At 50.5% G+C, this 17775-nt stretch overlaps 2 protein-coding genes across 2 annotated transcripts in view; both read left to right on the top strand.

Annotated features, from left to right (window-relative positions):
• Nucleotides 1-2040: 2040 nt before the first annotated feature.
• Nucleotides 2041-2977, top strand: SIT1 (signaling threshold regulating transmembrane adaptor 1). Its single transcript, XM_021691718.1, has 5 exons — nucleotides 2041-2080; nucleotides 2195-2330; nucleotides 2414-2472; nucleotides 2596-2657; nucleotides 2744-2977. Exons 1-5 carry the CDS (start codon nucleotides 2041-2043, stop codon nucleotides 2975-2977), a joined length of 531 nt encoding a protein of 176 aa, XP_021547393.1.
• Nucleotides 2978-14528: 11551 nt separating this feature from the next.
• The window catches only part of CD72 (CD72 molecule), a gene marked incomplete at its 3' end in the record, with an annotated part of 5934 nt that continues 2687 nt past the window's right edge, over nucleotides 14529-17775 (top strand). The window contains exons 1-5 of the mRNA XM_021691635.2: nucleotides 14529-14690; nucleotides 14779-14886; nucleotides 15553-15624; nucleotides 16207-16296; nucleotides 16636-16971. Of these exons, the coding sequence (XP_021547310.2) occupies nucleotides 14609-14690; nucleotides 14779-14886; nucleotides 15553-15624; nucleotides 16207-16296; nucleotides 16636-16971 (688 nt within the window). The remainder of the gene's footprint in view (nucleotides 14691-14778; nucleotides 14887-15552; nucleotides 15625-16206; nucleotides 16297-16635; nucleotides 16972-17775) is intronic.

The following is a 17775-nucleotide window of genomic DNA, read 5'->3' as shown; positions in this document are numbered from 1 at the left end:
ATATAATTAAGCTCTTTTTTTTTTTTTAAGATTTTATTTATTTGTTTGAGACAGAGAGAGCACAAGCGGAGGGGAGGGCAGAGAGAAGCAGACGCCCATGTTCAGCAAGGCGGTGGGGGTGGAGGCTGGATCCCAGGACCCAGAGATCATGAGTTGAGCTGAAGGCAGACATTTTACTGACTGAGCCACCCAGGCGCACCTAATTAAGCTCTTTTAAAGAATGAGTCTCCGTTGGGTTCCATGCTCAGTGGGGAGTCTGCTTCTCCCTCTGCCTCTGCCCCTCCCCTTGCTCGTACTCTCTCTCTCTCAAATAAATAAATATTGAAAAAAAATAAAAAATAAAAAAATAATGAGGAAACAAAGGTTCAGGACGGTTAAGTAAGTTCATCACGTAAAAGGCAAGTCAGAGATTGCAAAGCTTTTCTGTTTCCCTATCAGTTACCGCATTTCACCCCCCCCCCCCCCCCCCAACCCCCAGCCCTTCCTTTCACTGCCAAGACCTCCGGCAGACCTGCAGAGTTTCCTTGTGTTTCATGCTGCCTTTTAATTGTCTGGGATACATTGGGTCATCTTCCTAATTAGATCAAGAGCCCTTTGAGGAAAGAAACCATTTCCCACTCACATCATTATCTCCAAAGCTTGGCACATAAGCAAGCGATCAGCACACGTGACAAATGAATGAGGTATATGTGTGCTAAATAAATGAATGAACTAGCAGTGTATCTTCTGTTCTTCCAGAAATGGAGGGGGCAGGGGAGGGAGGAGAGACCCACACTCAAGGGAGTTACTGTAGTCTATCTAGAGACAGCCTGGTTGCAGAGCAATGTAGTCCAAACCTTGACCCTAAGCCAGTTGGCACAGTCAACATAAACAAGTGGTTCAGGCCAGGTATGATATGATAAATGGCCCTCAACTGATTGTAGCCTTTAGGGAATTTGGGCCCACTATTGCCAGACATATCACTGACCTCTGGTCTAAGGAACTTGAAATCCTTCTTCCACAGCAGAAGCAGTCCATGTGGTTGGGCTGTATCTGGGCAGAGCAAGTACTCCACTCCCTGAAGTGAACAAGGGCGAAGACATGGCTCAGCTTCCCAGGATATACTGGGGTAGAAGTTTCTTTAATTCAACTAACTTTTTTTTTTTCAAAGATTTTATTTATTTATTTGAGACAGAATGAGAGAGAGAGAGAGCTCATGAGAGGGGAGAGGGTCAGAGGGAGAAGCAGACTCCCTGCCGAGCAGGGAGCCCGATGCGGGACTCGATCCCAGGACCCCGGGATCATGACCTGAGCCGAAGGCAGTCGCTTAACCGACTGAGCCACCCAGGCGCCCCAAATTCAACTAACTTTTGAGATTGACAGTTCTTAAGGACAGTTTGGATGAAGTGGGTCGGGAGGGGGGACTCTAAGTTTCCACTAGCCCCTAAACTATTATCAGTAATAATAAGAATGACAATGGTCATCTTATCCTCTAGTCAGTCTTAGGGTGTGGTGGGATTGTAGGTACCAGGAGGCCTCCCCGTCTCATTCCTCTTTGTAGCATGCTCAGTGAGGAACACATTCTCTCTCACGGGTCTCAGAGTTGTAGAGAAAAGGCAGACACCCTGTGGCAGAAGGGAATCTCTGTCCTGAGGCCTGGCTTCCTTATCTTGTTGGTCCTGCCTCATGCTACTTGTCTCCTGTCTTCATGGGCTCACCTGGCTCACTGGCACAGTAATCTCAGGCCTGCTTCTCTCTTCTCTGGCCAAAGAAGGTATAGGGCCATGGGGGTGGGGGGGTGGGGGGGGCGGAAGCTTGGGAGATGCTGGGTGGCGCAGGTGCAGGCACAGGGCGGTGTCTTTGTTCTTTCACTCATCCCTCCCCTCCCCCTTCCTTCCCGGAAACCAGTGACTCTGCCACCAGCAGTATTGGGGATGCTGAGCTGTGGGGGCCAGGCCCAGGGAGGGGTGAGAGTAAAGGGGCCTGCAGCAGCTATCAGGCCATAAACGAGGCTGACCCCTCAGCGCAGGGCTTGCAGACTCAGCTCCCAGGTCAGCAGTCATGAGCAGAGGTGACAACAGCACAGAACTGCTAGTGCCCGGTGAGCTGGGCGGGGCAGGGGCAGGGGGAGGGGTCACATGGCCCCATGTCCCACCTGCTAGGACCTGGAGGGTTGGGCTGGGCAGTAACACCCTCCGTCTGCTGGCATCCACAGGAATCCCCACCGTGACCCAGGCCTGGGGACTGTGGGCCCTCCTAGGGGCTGCGATGCTGCTGCTTCTCATCTCAGTGGCTGCGCACTTGTTCCGATGGGCTAGTGGCCGGAGCAAGAGCCGTCCGGGACAGGGACGGTGAGTGGGGGACAGCAGAGATAGGTGATCAAGAGCTCCCCCTTACCAAGAAGTCCCCTCATCCCCTAATCTCTGTCTTGCAGCTCTGGAGAATCTGTGGAAGAGGTCCCCCTATATGGGAACCTGCCTTATCTTCAGACTGGTAGGTGGCTGGCAGAGGGGAGGGGCACCGAGGCCACGCACGTCCCGGGTGGGTGGGGGTGGGATGAGGGATTGCAGGAGGAAGAACAAGAAGTGACCAGATTACTACTGTTCCCTCTCCCAGGTCGGCTGGCTCGAGAACCAGGGCCAGACCAGCAAGATCCGACTCCTAGAGGCCCCGTCACGGTGAGTCAGTTGGGGCTAAGAGGGGAGGAGGGAAGTGGGGGCTTTTCCAAGGGTCCAGTGAACTTCTAACAGCCTTGAACCTCCAGGCTGCAGAGAAAGTGATGTGCTATACCAGCCTGCAGTTGCGGCCTTCTCAGGGCCATATCCCCAGCCCCGGAACCCCCATCAAGTACTCAGAGGTGGTGCTGGATTCTGAACCAAAGCCCCAGGCCTCGGGCCCCGAGCCGGAGCTGTACGCCTCAGTGTGTGCCCAGACCCGCAGGACGCGGGCTTCCTTCCCAGACCAGGCCTACGCCAACAGCCAGCCTGCACCCAGCTGAGATGGAAGGGCTGGCAGAGTGGGACAAGCATCGCCCCAGCCTCCTCTGCTGCAGGGGTTACTGCTACCCTGCCCTGGCATGACTGTTTCCCAACCACCCCCCAAAGACAGGTAGTCAAGGTCCAGTCGCAGGAGGTCATGTTTCCCAAACTTCCCCTCTAAGCTGTGAGGGAGACATCTCAGGGGAATAAGTCGGTCCCCAGTTTCTTGGGGATGGAGGAAACAAAGGCAGTGGCCCCCTCTCCATCTCTCTCTCTCTCTTTCCGATCTTTTCCTCTAAGGCCCCAAGCTCCCAAGTTTCTCACTTCCTCCTCCTTATGGATTTTAACCAGATCCTCTCTGCTCCAGCTCCCTTAAAGTCTACCCCTTCAGTGTCCCCTCAGATACAGGAAGTGGGCAGTGGTGGAGGGGGTAACAGCCTGAGAGGAGAAGGGTGGGCATACTCCTTGGGAGCCCACAGTCTGGAGGGATCCTGGAACCTAGTGACCTGAGGAACCCAAGCCTGGCTTCTTATCTGAGAACCCTGGCTGGAGAATACCAGTCCACATCCTGCTCTGTTATGTTCTCAAGTTTCAAATAAAACTTCTCAGAAAGTGTTTAGATTTTTATCTAGAGGGCTTCAAACCTGCAACAGGCTCTACATGGTAGGAGTGTGAGCTTTGCTCTCTGCACAGAGCACTTCTGGGGGCGTCTTGCTGGGGAAGATGGACCAAAAGCGTCTGTGGCATCAACACTGCCAGGGTGGGTGCTAGGGGTGGAGGCTGGAGCCGAGCTCAAGCTGTACTTGCTGCTGCTAGAACATCGTCAGAATTTGCACTCAGAGCCACCCCACTCCCATCACCTGGAGCCTGCAAGCTCACCAGCCCCTGACCTACTCTCCCCATGGCCTCTAGGACTGTGCTGCCACCAGCCACAACCTCAAGTCTCCGTCACCTCCCCCTACGGCTTCTGTAGAGGCAAGTCTGGCTTAACAGACCTTTCTGAGGTTTCAGGGCCAGAAGATAGTGGAAGCCAGGCTTCTACTTCCAAACATCTCTCCTTCCCACTCACAGTCCCAGAGAAAACCGGAGTAGGGAGCCGTGCTCCTGAGCCCTACCTGGTGGTCCCAATAAGGCGGACCCTCTACACATACAGAGATTAACCCAAATGCTAGATCTGCCTCCGTGGACCTCAGCCTGGGCTTCCCCGAGCAGAGGCGCCGGTCGCGGTAAAGAACAGGCAGCTGAGGCTGTGTGGGAGGGAAGGTAGCTTTGGGGGCTGGCACCGGATGCGGGGAACTGGCAGCGGGATGTGGGGTTCTGAGGACTGCTGCTAGTCTGAAGACCGCTCAATGTGTCCGCGGCCTGGGGGACGTGAGAGCCAGACTCTGTAATTGAAGGGGTTTGGGGTCCCGCCAACCCACTGGGACGAGGCGGAAATTGAAGCCTCAAACACCACCATCGCAGGCCTTACACCCGCTCTGCCGGTCCCCGCCGGCTCAAGACCAAACCCGGGGCGCCCCCGCCTGTCGCGGCGCGGCCTTGCCACGACCTCTGCGCATGCGTAAAGCTGCCCGGTCCACGACATGCTGGGAAATGTAGTCCCGACAGTTCCCCACCCCCTACCCCCGCAATCTTCCCGGCCCCACGAGTTTAGCCCTACGCTTCTCCGAGCCAGGACTCTGCGGTTCCCTGAACAGCGCTTCCCGGTTCGCGGAACGTAGCGACTCACTGGGTCTGGAGCTGGGTGCGATTTGAACGTTATTTTCCTTCTGGTCCCTGAAGCCTGGATTCTTTACCCTCTCTCTTCCCTACAGCCTTTTAATTTTTCTGTCTCACTGGTCTGTCTCCGAGTGTGGCAACTTCCTAGTTGATCCCTGCGTCTAGGAAAAAAATAAATTGGGGCAGCCAGATCCCCCTCAGACACCTTCGAGGACCCCCTTGCCTCATCTCTCTAGCTTGTCAACTCGTTTCCCAAACACCTTGCAGTTGTCTCCCCTTCTGTAGCTCCAGGGGTGCTTTCTTTAGTGGCCTCCCTTCCCTGACTGGTGTAAGGGTATAAGGAGTGCCCTGTTCCTGGCAAATTCCCAGGCGCAGATCATTGGGGAAAGCCATGAGAGCCCTCTGGAGCTCCAGCTTTTCCCCTCTTCCTGAGGTCTCAGATGGGAAGATTGGGGATAAGCCCAAGACCCGAAGAGGAAGGGTCTTTGGGACGGTCAAATGTTCAATGATAGAAAGTTCTTAAGGAATTACTTGTAGGTGGGGAGGGGCCTAAGGAAGCCATCCAGCCAAGACCCCTCCATCTTTGGCCTTGCTCTGTACTCTGTCAAGATGAGTCTAAACTTCCAAGCTTGTTTTGGCTATAAGGAGGGAAACAGAGCTCAGACATGGAGAGAGACCAAGTCTTAATGACTTCATTTGAAACCTTGGATCCAGACATGGCCAGAGCTAGATCTGCTTCCTGAACTTTTTGGTTATGTAAGCTAATGCATTCTCTTTTTTGCTTAAGTCATTCTAAGTTAGACTTCTCTATCTCTTGCAATCATGAGTTCTGACTAATTCTGTGGGGGAAAGACCAGCACACCAGGGCCAGCAGAAGATGCTGAACCTCTGAGATCTTCCCTTATTGCTCAACTCCTCCACCAGCCACCCTCTTCTGACATACTTAAATGCACTATAATACCATTTGACCCTAAAATATTTCTGCTTGGTGTGTGCCTCTTGCCAGGCTTTTAAATATCTAGAATTCTACAGCTGGGAGGAGGCAGATCTGGCCCAAACTTATATCCACTGCAGGAGCCACCCTACCAGCCTCTTCTCTTGTTAAACATTTCTAGGAATAGGGAGCTTGCTACCTCACCAAGTGCTTGTTTCCAATGTTTCTTTTTGAGAGAACTTTTTTTTGGGGGAGCCAAAATCAACCTCCCTGTTACTTTTGTCATCAGTTCTGCCTCCTGAGCTACAATCATATAATCACCCTTCTCCCTCCTGTACATGACAGCTCTGATGGATGGCCTAAGTCTTTTTTTTTCCTCCCTCCCGGGAAAAGCTTTCTAGAGTTCCTTTTACAGACCTTATTTGCAGCCTACTCATCATTCCCACTGTTTTGCTTGAGCAGAGTCTCTCTTCAAGTGTGATGCTAGGAAGTGAATATAGTACTGGCAGCAAACTGGAGAGCCCGTCTCTTCACTGGGTACCAAGTCTCCGGGGCTTTGTTTGTAAGGAATACACTCATTTTGCCTTGCTTAAGTGAAGGGGTGTTTATTGCTAGGACACTTGGGGCAGGGAGGAAGCCAAATGGAATGGGGATTGCAGAACAGTGGCTATGCTATGACTGGGCTTCTGCAGACTGTTGCTGGATTTCGGATCTCAAATCACAGCCTCGCTGGGGACCTTGGTGACAGGAGTATGTGGGTCTTCCCACTCCTGCTCCTCCTGTCGCATAACTCTCTGACAGAGTTTCTGCTTCTTTTATTTATTCCTAATTTTTTCCTACTGTGCTACCTTGCTTCCTCATTCTCTACTGTACATTTTCTACTTCTGGTTTCTGCTTCCGCACAACTGCTTGACATTTTCTCCTCTGTCTCATGACCTCAGTTCAATGTTTAATTTTAGGAATAGTGTGAGCACATGTTAAAAAAAATTAAATAGAGGGGCGCCTGGGTGGCTCAGGCGTTGAGCGCCTGCCTTCAGCTCAGGTCATGATCCCAGGGTCCTGGGATTAAGCCCTGCATCGGGCCCCCTGCTCAGCGGGAAGCCTGCTTCTCCCTCTCCCACTCCCCCTGCTTGTGTTCCTGCTCTTCTTAACTCTCTCTCTCTGTCAAATGAATAAATAAAATCTTAAAAAAAAAATTAAATAGAACTGTAAGGTAGACACCAGTGGTTCTCTGCCAGAAGTGACTTTGCCCCCCAGGACACATTTGGCAATGTGCAGAGACATGCTTAATCATCACAGCTGGGGAGCACCCCAAGCTATTGATCTATAGGGGGTAGAGGTCAGGGATGCTTCTGACCGTCCCACAATGCACAGGTCAGCCACTCACCATACAGAATTTCAGTCCCCAAAAGTTAAAAGTGCTGAGGTTGAGAAATACTAGAATGGGGGGAAAAAAGTAAAAGGCCATTCCCCCACCCCATTCCTACTTCCAGTTGTAGTTCCCAGGGGCACCTGCTATTAACGGCTTCTGTGTTTAAGTCTTCTGGTGATTATCACTGTATCTGTCAATAATATTTAGATTATTTAGAGCAAGGGGAGTCTGGGTATATGAAAACCTTGGTGAAGCTCTCCCTTCCACAACCCCTCCGACAACTCCAGCTATAGAGGAGGAACTTTAAATGGGCTCTGCTTCCTGGCAGAGAGAATTTCCTGCAGACAAGTTTCTGGAGAACACCTCAGAGCCAAGAAAAAGGACCTTCAGGAAGACAGCAAGTCCCAGAAACAGCCGGCTTTCCAGGAACAATCAATTGCCTTGCTGAGTCTCTCCAGCTCTCTAGAAAACTAACCGGTGGATTGAATTTCTCAGCCTTTGAGGCCAGGAGAATGCAGACAAACCAGAGGGTGGAGAGACCTGCCAGAGGAAACAAATGAATCTTGGACTGAATGAGAGCCTGGGGGAGATAGGTGTGAAGGTCAAACACAAAAGATTTCCTTGAGCTAGAAAATGTGATATCAGAACTAAAAATTTCCATACATAAAGCAAAGGAGAGGATGGTTACTGCTAAAACCCCCAAAGAGGTCCAGAAAATTAAACAGATGAAATATCTCAAAACATGTAACAAAAATATGGAGATGCAAATTATGTGGTGAAAGATGGGAGATTGAAACAGACTCAGGAGATTTAGCCTGCAAATTCTATGAGTTCCAGAAGAGGAACAGGAGAGGAGAGATCATAATTAAATAATACACGGAATATCCCTGAGCTGAAGAAAGATTTAGCCCCTATACAGGTTAAAATTCCTGAACTCTATGGATAAGAACAATACCACACACATTTCCAGGCAGAAAGAAAGTTTGTTCTTATTTGCAACCCTGGAAGTTAAAGGACAGCAAAACTGAATGTGAGGTAATGAAAAAATAGGCCTGCAACCAGGACCTAGCGAAAGGGGAAAGAAAGATAGTTGAAGATTTACAAAAATCATTCAGTATCTCATGTGAGAAATACTTTTTAGAAAAGGCTCTAATGAAACAACAAATGAGTTAGAACAGACTTCAAGATGGGGGAAGGTGAAGGGAGGAGAGAAATCAGTGGGGTGCAGTGAACCATGATCTATATATTTATATCTATATTTCTATATATGTATAACATGTCACACAAATGCTAAATACTCTTGAGACAGGGCGCCTGGGTGGCTCAGTTGGTTAAGCGACTGCCTTCGGCTCAGGTCATGATCCTGGAGTCCTGGGATCGGTCCCGCGTCGCTTCTCCCTCTGACCCTCCCCCCTCTCATGTGCTCTCTGTCTCTCTCATTCTCTCTGTCTCAGATAAATAAATAAAAAATATCTTTAAAAAAAAAATAAATAAATACTCTTGAGACAGAAGGAACATGTTGTAAGGGAAATTCTAATAAGGACTAAATTATCTCAAAAAAACTCTGGAATCAGGTGGTGAGGATAAGGGGAAGGTGAGTGTTCTAGGATCTGAGGGGGAAGGAGGAGGAGGAGGAAAGGCTAAGTAATCTAAAGACCATATCTTATTGAAGTGGAGAGGAAGTATAAGATAAGTAGAGTATGATGGAAATAGTTGTTCTGTTTTCATACACTAGAACAATCATGTGCATCTATTTAAGAGAAGGGCAAGGGATGGTAACTATGAATAGAATGACAAACTCCAAATTAACAAGGAGAAAATGGGATGAATAGCCATTCATTCAGTCCAGCAAAGGTAAAGAAAAGAAGAGTTCACAACACTGTTTACACATTTAAAAACAAGTAAGATGGAAATTAAATGTATCACTTGGTACAGTAAATACGAGTGGACTGAATTCTTCCATTAAAAGACTCTAAGACTGGGCGCCTGGGTGGCTCAGTTGGTTGGGCGACTGCCTTCGGCTCAGGTCATGATCCTGGAGTCCCTGGGTCGAGTCCCAGATCGGGCTCCCTGCTCGGCAGGGAGTCTGCTTCTCCCTCTGACCCTCCCCCCTCTCATGTACTCGCTCTCTCTCATTCTCTCTCTCTCAAATAAATAAATAAAATCTTTAAAAAAAAAAAGACTCTAAGACTTTGTTAGAAATCAAATTCTGGTCAATACTACTTAGAAGAAATATACTTAAAGCAAAGTGATCAAGAAAGATTCAAAATAAAGTCGTGGGAAAGGGATACCAGACAGATAAACAGAAAGCAGCGGTAATGCTGGTATCCAATAGTGATTGAATACATTTGTCAAAACATAGGATGATACCCTTAAAATTGATACAACTTATTGCATGTAAATTACAATAGAGTAAAACTAGTTTCAAAAAAGAACAAAATTATAGTATTTTCAAAATTTAAACACTGAATAAAAAAATAGTGAATACTGGATACCTTTTCATTACCCTAAATCATATATCCCCTGTATCATATATCCCCAAAATGCTATAAAGATAGCAAGCTTAAAAAAAAAAAAAAAGAGGGGCGCCTGGGTGGCTCAGTTGGTTGAGTGACTGCCTTCAGCTCAGGTCATGATCTTGGAGTCCCAGGATCAAGTCCCAATCCCACATTCCTTCGGGCTCCCTGCTCAGCCGGGAGTCTGCTTCTCCCTCTGACCCTCTCTCCTCTCATGCTCTCTCTCTCAAATAAATAAATTTAAAAATCTTAAAAAAAAAAAAAGAGAGTATTTATTTCAATAAATTATAGAAAGAACCAGAAACCAAAATTAATCAGGAAATATCAAAAGCTGACATGAATGAAATGGAGAACAAAAATACTAAAAAGCATGAATTTTAAAAAGTTCTTTAAAAGGGCTAATAAGGGAGATGCCTGGGTGGCTAAGATGGTTAAGCATCTGCCTTCAGCTCAGGTCATGATCCCTGGGTCCTGGGATCGAGCCCTGCATTGGGCTCCCTGCTCGGCGGGAAGCCTGCTTCTCCCTCTCCCACTCCCCCTGCTTGTGTTCCCTCTCTCGCCGTAGGTCTCTCTGTCAAATAAATAAAATCTTTAAAAAAAAAAAAAGATAAATAAAAGGGCTAATAAAGTAAACCTCTTATAAGCACAAAGAAAGAGAAAAAAGAGCAAAAATAGACAAGATTAGTTCTGAGAAAGAAAACATGACAGAAGAAAAAAATTAAAGAATGATAAAAAGGTGCAACCTAAAATTACTCATCAAATAATGTGAAAATTTAGAGGAAATGCATACTCTTCAGGAAAAATGTAAATGACCAAAACTGGCCCAAGAGAAAGAAGAATAGCTCAACCTACCTTAGAAAAAACTAGAATAAGGTGATTATAGACCTACTTTTGGAAAAGATTGCATTCAAAGGGCACCAGAGCTGAGTTTTATCTATTCTTTTTTTTTTAATTCATTTGAGAGAGAGAAAGAGAGAGAGAGAGAATGAGCTGGGGGAGGGCAGAAGGAGAAGGAGAAGTAGACTCCCCACTGAGCATGGAACCCAAAATTGAGCTCTGGGGCACTATCCTAGGACCCTGAGATCATGACCTGAGCCAAAGTCAGATGCTTAATGGACTGAGCCACCTAGGCGCCCAAGTTCTATTTATTCTTAAATAATGAAAATTTCTGGGCGCCTGGGTGGCTCAGTTGGTTAAGCGACTGCCTTCAGCTCAGGTCATGATCCTGGAGTCCCAGGATGGAGTCCCACATCGGGCTCCCTGCTCGGCAGGGAGTCTGCTTCTCCCTCTGACCCTCCCCCCTCTCCTGCTCTCTCTCATTTTCTCTCTCAAATAAATAAATAAATAAAATCTTAAAAAAAATAATGAAAATTTCCATGACATTTAATCTAGTCAATACTATAGGAAAAGAAGAAAAGTTCCCATATTTAATATTTAGAGCCAACATAATTTAATACAATTCCTAATAAAAATTCTTTTTTTAAAACTTTCTTCTTTTTTTTTTTAAAGATTTTATTTTATTTATTTGACAGAGAGAGAATGCAAGAGAGGGAACACAAGCAGGGGGAGTGGGAGAGGGAGAAGCAGGCCTCCCGCTGAGCAGGGAGTCCGATGCAGGGCTTGATCCCAGGACCCTGGGGCCATAACCCGAGCCAAAGGCAGACGCCCAAGGACTGAGCCACCCTGGCGCTCCCCCTAATAAAAATTCTAAGTAAAAATGAGAAAGAGGAAAACTGCTGAAACATAATGAAGACTTTTTACTAAAACCTAACAGCAAATATTGTTCTCAATGGTGAAATATTAAAACCACTTCCATTAAAATAAACATTTAGACAGAGATGCCTGCTATTATTCTTATTATTTAACATATCTGGGACGTCTTACCAAATGCAGGAAGTCCTTAACCACATTTACATTTTTGTTAAGTAAAGGAACATATGCACAGGTTCTGGGGATTCAAGCGTGAACATTTTGGAGAGGCCCTTAATCTGCCTACCATGCTCTGTCTATATGGATTAGCACCACCTGGAGTCAGTGGATTAAAATAGTGAAGATGGATATCACCTGACTCTCAGGGTCTCAGACTTCCTTGACTTCTTGATGTGGGCTGGACTTCACCAAAGTTTACACAGATGAGCCCCTTTCCACACAGCAAACTCTTACCCAATGCCCTCATAGCTGGGCTCCCTCTTGTCGACCTTTACAACACAGAGCCCTGTAATACACAATGCAGAAGCTAGGAGAGAGCAAGTAGCGGGCTCTGGTGTCTGTCCTGGAGGTGCTCACATGATATGATGGCTATGCAAAAGCTGAAATGCATAGCACTGGCCTCTCGGCTCTGAAAAGCCCACAGGCTCTCCTGGCATGTGGGCAGGTGAGGCGCAGCCTGAGTTACAGGCAACCTTCATGATGTCCAATCTTGCAAGGTAATGTGAAGGTCAATTTTGCAAGGACCACATGTGACACACATGGGGAAGAAGGATCCCGCTCTCACAGCCTAGTCTGAAAAGAAGACATTGGAAGGGAAAGGAGAGCATCCTAAGGGGCTGTGTAACCATCACCAAAAGAGCTAAGGAGGACGGAGATGCAGGCCGGGCCTTCTTCACGCATCCGTGCCATTGTGGAAATGCAGTCTAGCTCACTCCAGTTGCATCAGGTGCCCTTCCTTCTGAAGCCTCTCCAAGGGTCCGTTTAGGCAGCATACCCATTGATTCTTTTTTTTGAGCACATACTGGAAACCTGGTTTGGCATTTTACCTGGTATCCAGGCCATGTTCACTTGTGTACTGGTTCTGAAAACTAGGGCATTATCTACAGTTTACTGAATTCCTGCAAATGTTCCTGCAACTGATCTACATACGCGCTGCCCCCACCCCCGTACACTACTCCAAGTACCCCGACAGCCCCCCCTCCGCCCCCGCCGCCCCCAGCTGCTCTATATGCTCCCACTCAGGCTCACAGGCCCCAGAGGCCCCCAGGGAGCCACCAACTCCCCCCACCGTCTGTTATCTGGAGGAAGCCCTGATGGGGGACTGGGGGAGGGTTGTTGGAAACTTTAATTAAGCAAGGATGGTTAACAGCTGCAGGGTCACCTTAGGAAACAGTGAGCTTGAGAAAAGAAATATTTCTATCATTTGTCCCTATGACCTTTTAAGACTTTTCTGCAAATGGCTCCTCATTCCCTGCCATGGAAAAAAATAACAGCCATCACATGCACCCTTCAGCCCACAGAATCCTCTGAGCTTAACCCTTCCAGCAGGCCCTCTCACATAGAAGCGCACCTCGCACAGACACCCCGATGGACCACAGAGACCTGAGGATGCATGTTCACACGTGCACACGCACACTCATGCATACACCTGCCTCTTCTCAGGTGACAAATGTGCTTTCCTACCTCAGTGGGCACTTTCTCTGCGAGGGTTGGGTGGTGCCACCGGGCGGAGCTCTCAGCAGACCCACAGGGCCCGTTACAACCCCTCCACACACCACTACACGACAGCTGTTGGCGAGGACCTCTTTCCCCTTCCTTTTTCCTCCCCACAGGTGCGGCGTGTGAAGAGGTTCTGCGGGGGCAGATGCCGCCCCCTGCAAGTGGGTTTTTTCCCACCCACGTAGCCTGTCTTGTCTCAGCGTCTTCGCACCGCAGAAGTAAGCCCTTTTGGGGTCATTGCTTGGTAAAAGAATGTTAGGGAGCACCTCTGAACCATGCTCAACAACCCTCCTTCCCCTGCCGGTTTCCCTTCCTTCTATCAGCCAGGCCTTTACCACCCATGAGGGCCTCGAGCCCCTGGTCTTCTCCCACAAACACCCCCTTTTTGCTTGGGGCTGGGTGTAAAGAGACAATGTTGAGACTTTTTAAGGGAAGAACTTTAGGTAAGTAAGAAAACAAAACAAAACAAAACCAAGAAAATATCAAAACCTCAGGTCCAGAGTCTGTGAGCTCAGCACCCAGCGCTTTCCTTGCCTCCCTTCTAAGAAGCCACTGCCCTTCTTCATCCCCATTCAACTCCTTTGCTCACCTGCCCTGACCCCCCACAAGGGTGTATAAGGGCTCAGTGCTGCAGGTTTTTCCAAAGGCGCACAAGCTCGGGGTTGTCCCTCATCCTCACCCCCAGCCCAGGCCTATCCCCAAGCCTGTGCCTCCCGGACTCAGCTTGCTGGATCCAGCTCAGATGTCTGGACACAGGATGCTGAGTCCAGCAGGGGGCAGGATGGGATGAGGATGGAGCTGATTGGCCAAAGGTGTGATCAGGAGGGAACAAGGCTGGACAAGGCCAGGGAAAGGCTGTGAAGAGGGAATCTTGGGGGGGGTTAGAGAAGAGAAACAGTGTGGTCCCAGATCCTCTGCATCCTCCAAAGCGCTGCCACATTCTCAGGAAGGGCTTTGGAGTGAGAACCTCCCTGTGTGTGAGATCCTCAGCAGTTCTGCAGGACTACAGCAGGAGGGGAGCTGGGTCTACCCTGAAAGCCTCCAAATTGATAGGGAAATGAGCTCCACCAAATCAAAGGCCCCTTTCGGGGAGCCCATACCTGCCGGGAACCCCAGGATGATGAGGAGCAGAGGCTCCACACTAGGATCCCCCAATATGATGGGGAGGATGGAGCTCTACTGTGGGAGAGCCTCTGGGTTCAGCTGGGCACAAAAGAGCTCTGACAACACATGGATAAGCCCGTGGACATAGCAGCCAAGAGAAGAGCATAGGGCAAATCAGGGTAGATGATCAGGAGGACATGCATTTAGAGTGCAGCACTGCCAAAGTGCGTGTAGGATGCATGAAGGGGGAGCACAGGCAGGACGAAGGGACAGGCCTAAGCAGTGATCCAGTGACACCTCCAGGCTCTACGCCTATGTTCTGGACCTCAGTTTCCCATCCCCTGTCCTTCTGGCAGAGGCTCAGGGATGCAATCTGCTTCACTGAACCCATCTGTCTGACACTTGTTCACATCTTCCTCTTTTGTAACTAGAAGTCACAGGGCAAAGCACTAAGCTGTGCAGTCACAGAAGGAACACAGAGCCTAAGAGTGTGAAGGGACAGAGGGGACAGTGTCAAGAGAAGCTTGGAGCTGGGGGAAGAAGGGGGAGACAGGTGGGAGCAGAGGTGCTCAGGGCAATGGCAGAGGCCATCACCTATGCAGACCTGCGGTTCGTGAAGGCTCCCCTGAAGAAGAGCATCTCCAGCCGGTTAGGACAGGGTAAGGGTGAAAGAGGCATCTCTTTGATTTTGCATCCCCAAGCGCCCTCATGACCCCACCCCCACCTCACCTTTTCTCTCCTCTCCAGACCCAGAGACTGATGAGGATGAGGAACTCACCTACGAGAATGTACAAGTGCCCTCAGTCTCAGGTGGGCCCTTGAGCTCGGCTTCTTCTGGAGTAGGGGGCAAAGCAGGTACGGAGAGTCCAGAGGATGTATCTTTGACGGGGTGGGGTGAGTGTGGGGTGGTGTGTGTGTGTGTGTGTGTGTGTGTGTGTCTTGAGCTGGGACTCCACGGTATTCTTGAGCGGGCGGGGGGCGGCGGGGGAGACACAATCCCTGGGAAAGGAGGAGCGTGCTTAGGAAAGAGAAGAATGAGCCCTGGATAAATGGGAACCAAGGAAGAATAAAGCTCCCCGGGGCAAGGTGGAGGTCCCAGTGGGGAGAAAAGGGCTCCTAGGAGAGATCAGGGCAGCCCCTGTGGAGATGAATTCGAATGGGAAATGGGGAGTCACAGGACAGAGAAAAGAGGGTAGGGGAGAGGGATGAGAGTACTTCTCGGGAGAAGGTTTGGGGCAGGCCGATGGGGGGTGCTGCGTAAAACCTAAGGGGAGACCCAGGAGGGAGAGGAAGGGGTCCCGGGGGAGAGGATGTAGTAAGACCCAGGAGAGACACAAGAGTCCTGGGGGAGATGCGGGACTCCGGAGAGTGAGTGCTAAGGGTGTCCCAGAGCATCTCAGGATGTCGCAGAAGACTTCTCGGGCCAGACTGGAGGGGGAGAGGTGGAGGGGGAGAGGGTGGAAAGAAGGGGAATTTCCCGGGGCTTCCCGTCTTCAAACTGGACTTGCTGCGGGTCCTCAGGGCTCCAGTTAGAGCAGCCAACTGCTTCCTGGAGCTCCGTGACGTCACCAGCTGCCGGGAGGCTCCTCGCGGGTGAGTACCCAGCCCTCCCCGCCTGCGCGCGCCCCGGGCGCCCCAGCTGGCGCTCTGGCACGCGGAGCGGGGCGGGGCGGGGCCTCGGGCGGGGCGGCCTCTCCCACTTCGCCGACCCCGCTACGCCGCGCGGGGTTGATACCAAGTACGGTGCTGGCGCGGTCCCTCGGGGCTGGTGCTGGGCCCGGCGGTGGGCGGGTCCGGTACCGAGAGTGAGCCCGGGAGCAGCCCTCCGGACTGCCTCTTTGACCCCTATGCCCATATGTATCATTCCCACAGGTTGACCCAGATCCTCCCTCCTCCCCCTTTACGGTGGTCCCCATTCACATACCCCCGTCCTCTGTCACCATCTGAGATTTAGTTCCCATCCTACAGGTAGCGCCCCTCAATCCTTACCAGTAACGATCCCAGCCCTTATTCTGGAACAGCTACCTGCGGAAATTCACTACCCCACAAAACCCACCATGCCGGCACCACATCCTCTGAGGGTGCTCTTTCCCATGAATATCCCCCACCCACCCAGCCCCTCAGTCTCTAAACTTTCCTGGGGCTCTCTGCCCTTCATCCCACTGTCTCCCGAAGGCGGCGCAGCCTGTACGCAGTACCTCTTTCTCGGCCTGCTCCTCACCTGCCTGCTGTTAGGGGTGGCCGCCATCTGCCTGGGAGTGCGCTGTGAGTATGGCTGCCCCCCATTTCCCACTTGCCCCAAGCAATTTTTTCCCCTACTCTCCCCAACAGCTGCCCTTCCTCTGGGCAGGGCCCAGAGTCACTACCACCATATCCTTAGCTTTTCATCTAGTTTCTAGCCAGGTCTGTTTTAGAGTGTGGTGTCTTCCTAAATTTTCTTTACCTAATCCAGTACCTCCTTAAGCTTGAGGCAGTCAGATCTTATATTTCAGCCTGTTTTGCAAAAATTTGCAAGAATCAGAAAAAGGACTGATGCTGAAGTCTCAGGGCACCAGGGCATGGCTCAAGAAGATGTCCTCCAAATCTCTCATTATGGCCGAACAGATCTGCAGGTGTCTCAGCAGCTCCAGCAGACGAACAGTGTTCTGGAAACCACTAACAGCAGCCTGACACAGCAGCTCCACCTAAAGATAACCCAGCTGGGGAAGAAGGAAGAGGATCTGCAGGAGTCCAGGAGGGAACTAGCCCAGAGTCAGGAAGCACTACAGGAGGAACAGAAGGTTTGCCAGGCTACCCAAGAGCAGTTACAGGCCTGCTGGTCTGAGAAGGAGAAGACAAAGGAGGCCTTGCAAAGTAAGGAGGTGCAGAGGATGACCTTGGAGCAGAGGCTGAGCAGCATGCAGGACACACTGAAGCCCTTATTCACATGCCCCTCAGCAGGTATCCGCTCTGGGAGAGGAGAGATGGGAGGGTCTGCTCTGAGGGATGGATTGAAGTGAGGAGACACTCGTGGCAGGGGTCTATCTTTCAGGGGGCCATTGAGTTGTTGAGGAAAGGGATAGCAAGTGAGAGTGGTGGCCAGCAGAGAGGAGGATCAAGCTGCTTTCTGGATTTAGGGCGGCTCACAGAACTCTCAGGCAGATCCTGTAGGAGGAAGGAGGGTGGCTGCTGGAAATGCAGATCACACTGTCCAAACCACCAAACTTGGGTCTCTGCCCTTGATATCAGTGTCAAAGATCTGGGAACCCCCTGAGTTGGGACGTGGAATTGGTTGTTTGCACATTTTTCTAAAGAGAGGGTCTATAGCTTTAATTATTTCTCACTACATCTGAGATTCCCCAAGGGTTAAGAATTACTGATTGATGAGGTGCGGTGTGGCGGTGGGGCAAGGTAGCTGAAGCTCTCAGGTGTGGGTGGCACTCACACTGAGGTGGGTGGGGGTGAGGTGGGGGAGGGAGCTGGGGTGGAGAGTTCATCTATTTTGAAGGCAGGAGCCCAGGCAGTATGTGGGGAGGAGGGAGGGGGCCACAGAAAAGGGGAGAGGCTGTGCAAGAAGCAGGCTGAGGTTCAGGCAGGGAGCCAGGCCCAAGGTGACTGGAATGTTCATGCACCGGTTACCTATGGTCCAGGTTCGGCTCCGTCTAGCTCAGGGGGCATTGGGAGACTCCTCAGTCCCCCCCCCCCCCCCCCCACCCCTCCCCCCCCCCCCACCTCCCCCCCGCCCCCCCCCCCCCCCCCCCCCCC

The sequence above is a fragment of the Neomonachus schauinslandi genome, chromosome 13, assembly GCF_002201575.2.
Source record: "Neomonachus schauinslandi chromosome 13, ASM220157v2, whole genome shotgun sequence".
NCBI classification, from domain to species: domain Eukaryota; kingdom Metazoa; phylum Chordata; class Mammalia; order Carnivora; family Phocidae; genus Neomonachus; species Neomonachus schauinslandi.
The sequence above is the reverse complement of the archived record's forward strand: the minus strand, read 5'-3'. Positions and strand labels throughout refer to the sequence as shown.

Bases quoted from the DNA above. Each gene is read 5' to 3' on its own strand.
- SIT1 (XM_021691718.1), top strand. From the start codon at position 2,041: ATGAGCAGAGGTGACAACAGCACAGAACTGCTAGTGCCCG. The intron at 2,081-2,194 runs GTGAGCTGGGCG...TGGCATCCACAG, and splicing joins CACAGAACTGCTAGTGCCCG to GAATCCCCACCGTGACCCAG. The intron at 2,331-2,413 runs GTGAGTGGGGGA...TCTGTCTTGCAG, and splicing joins AGCCGTCCGGGACAGGGACG to CTCTGGAGAATCTGTGGAAG.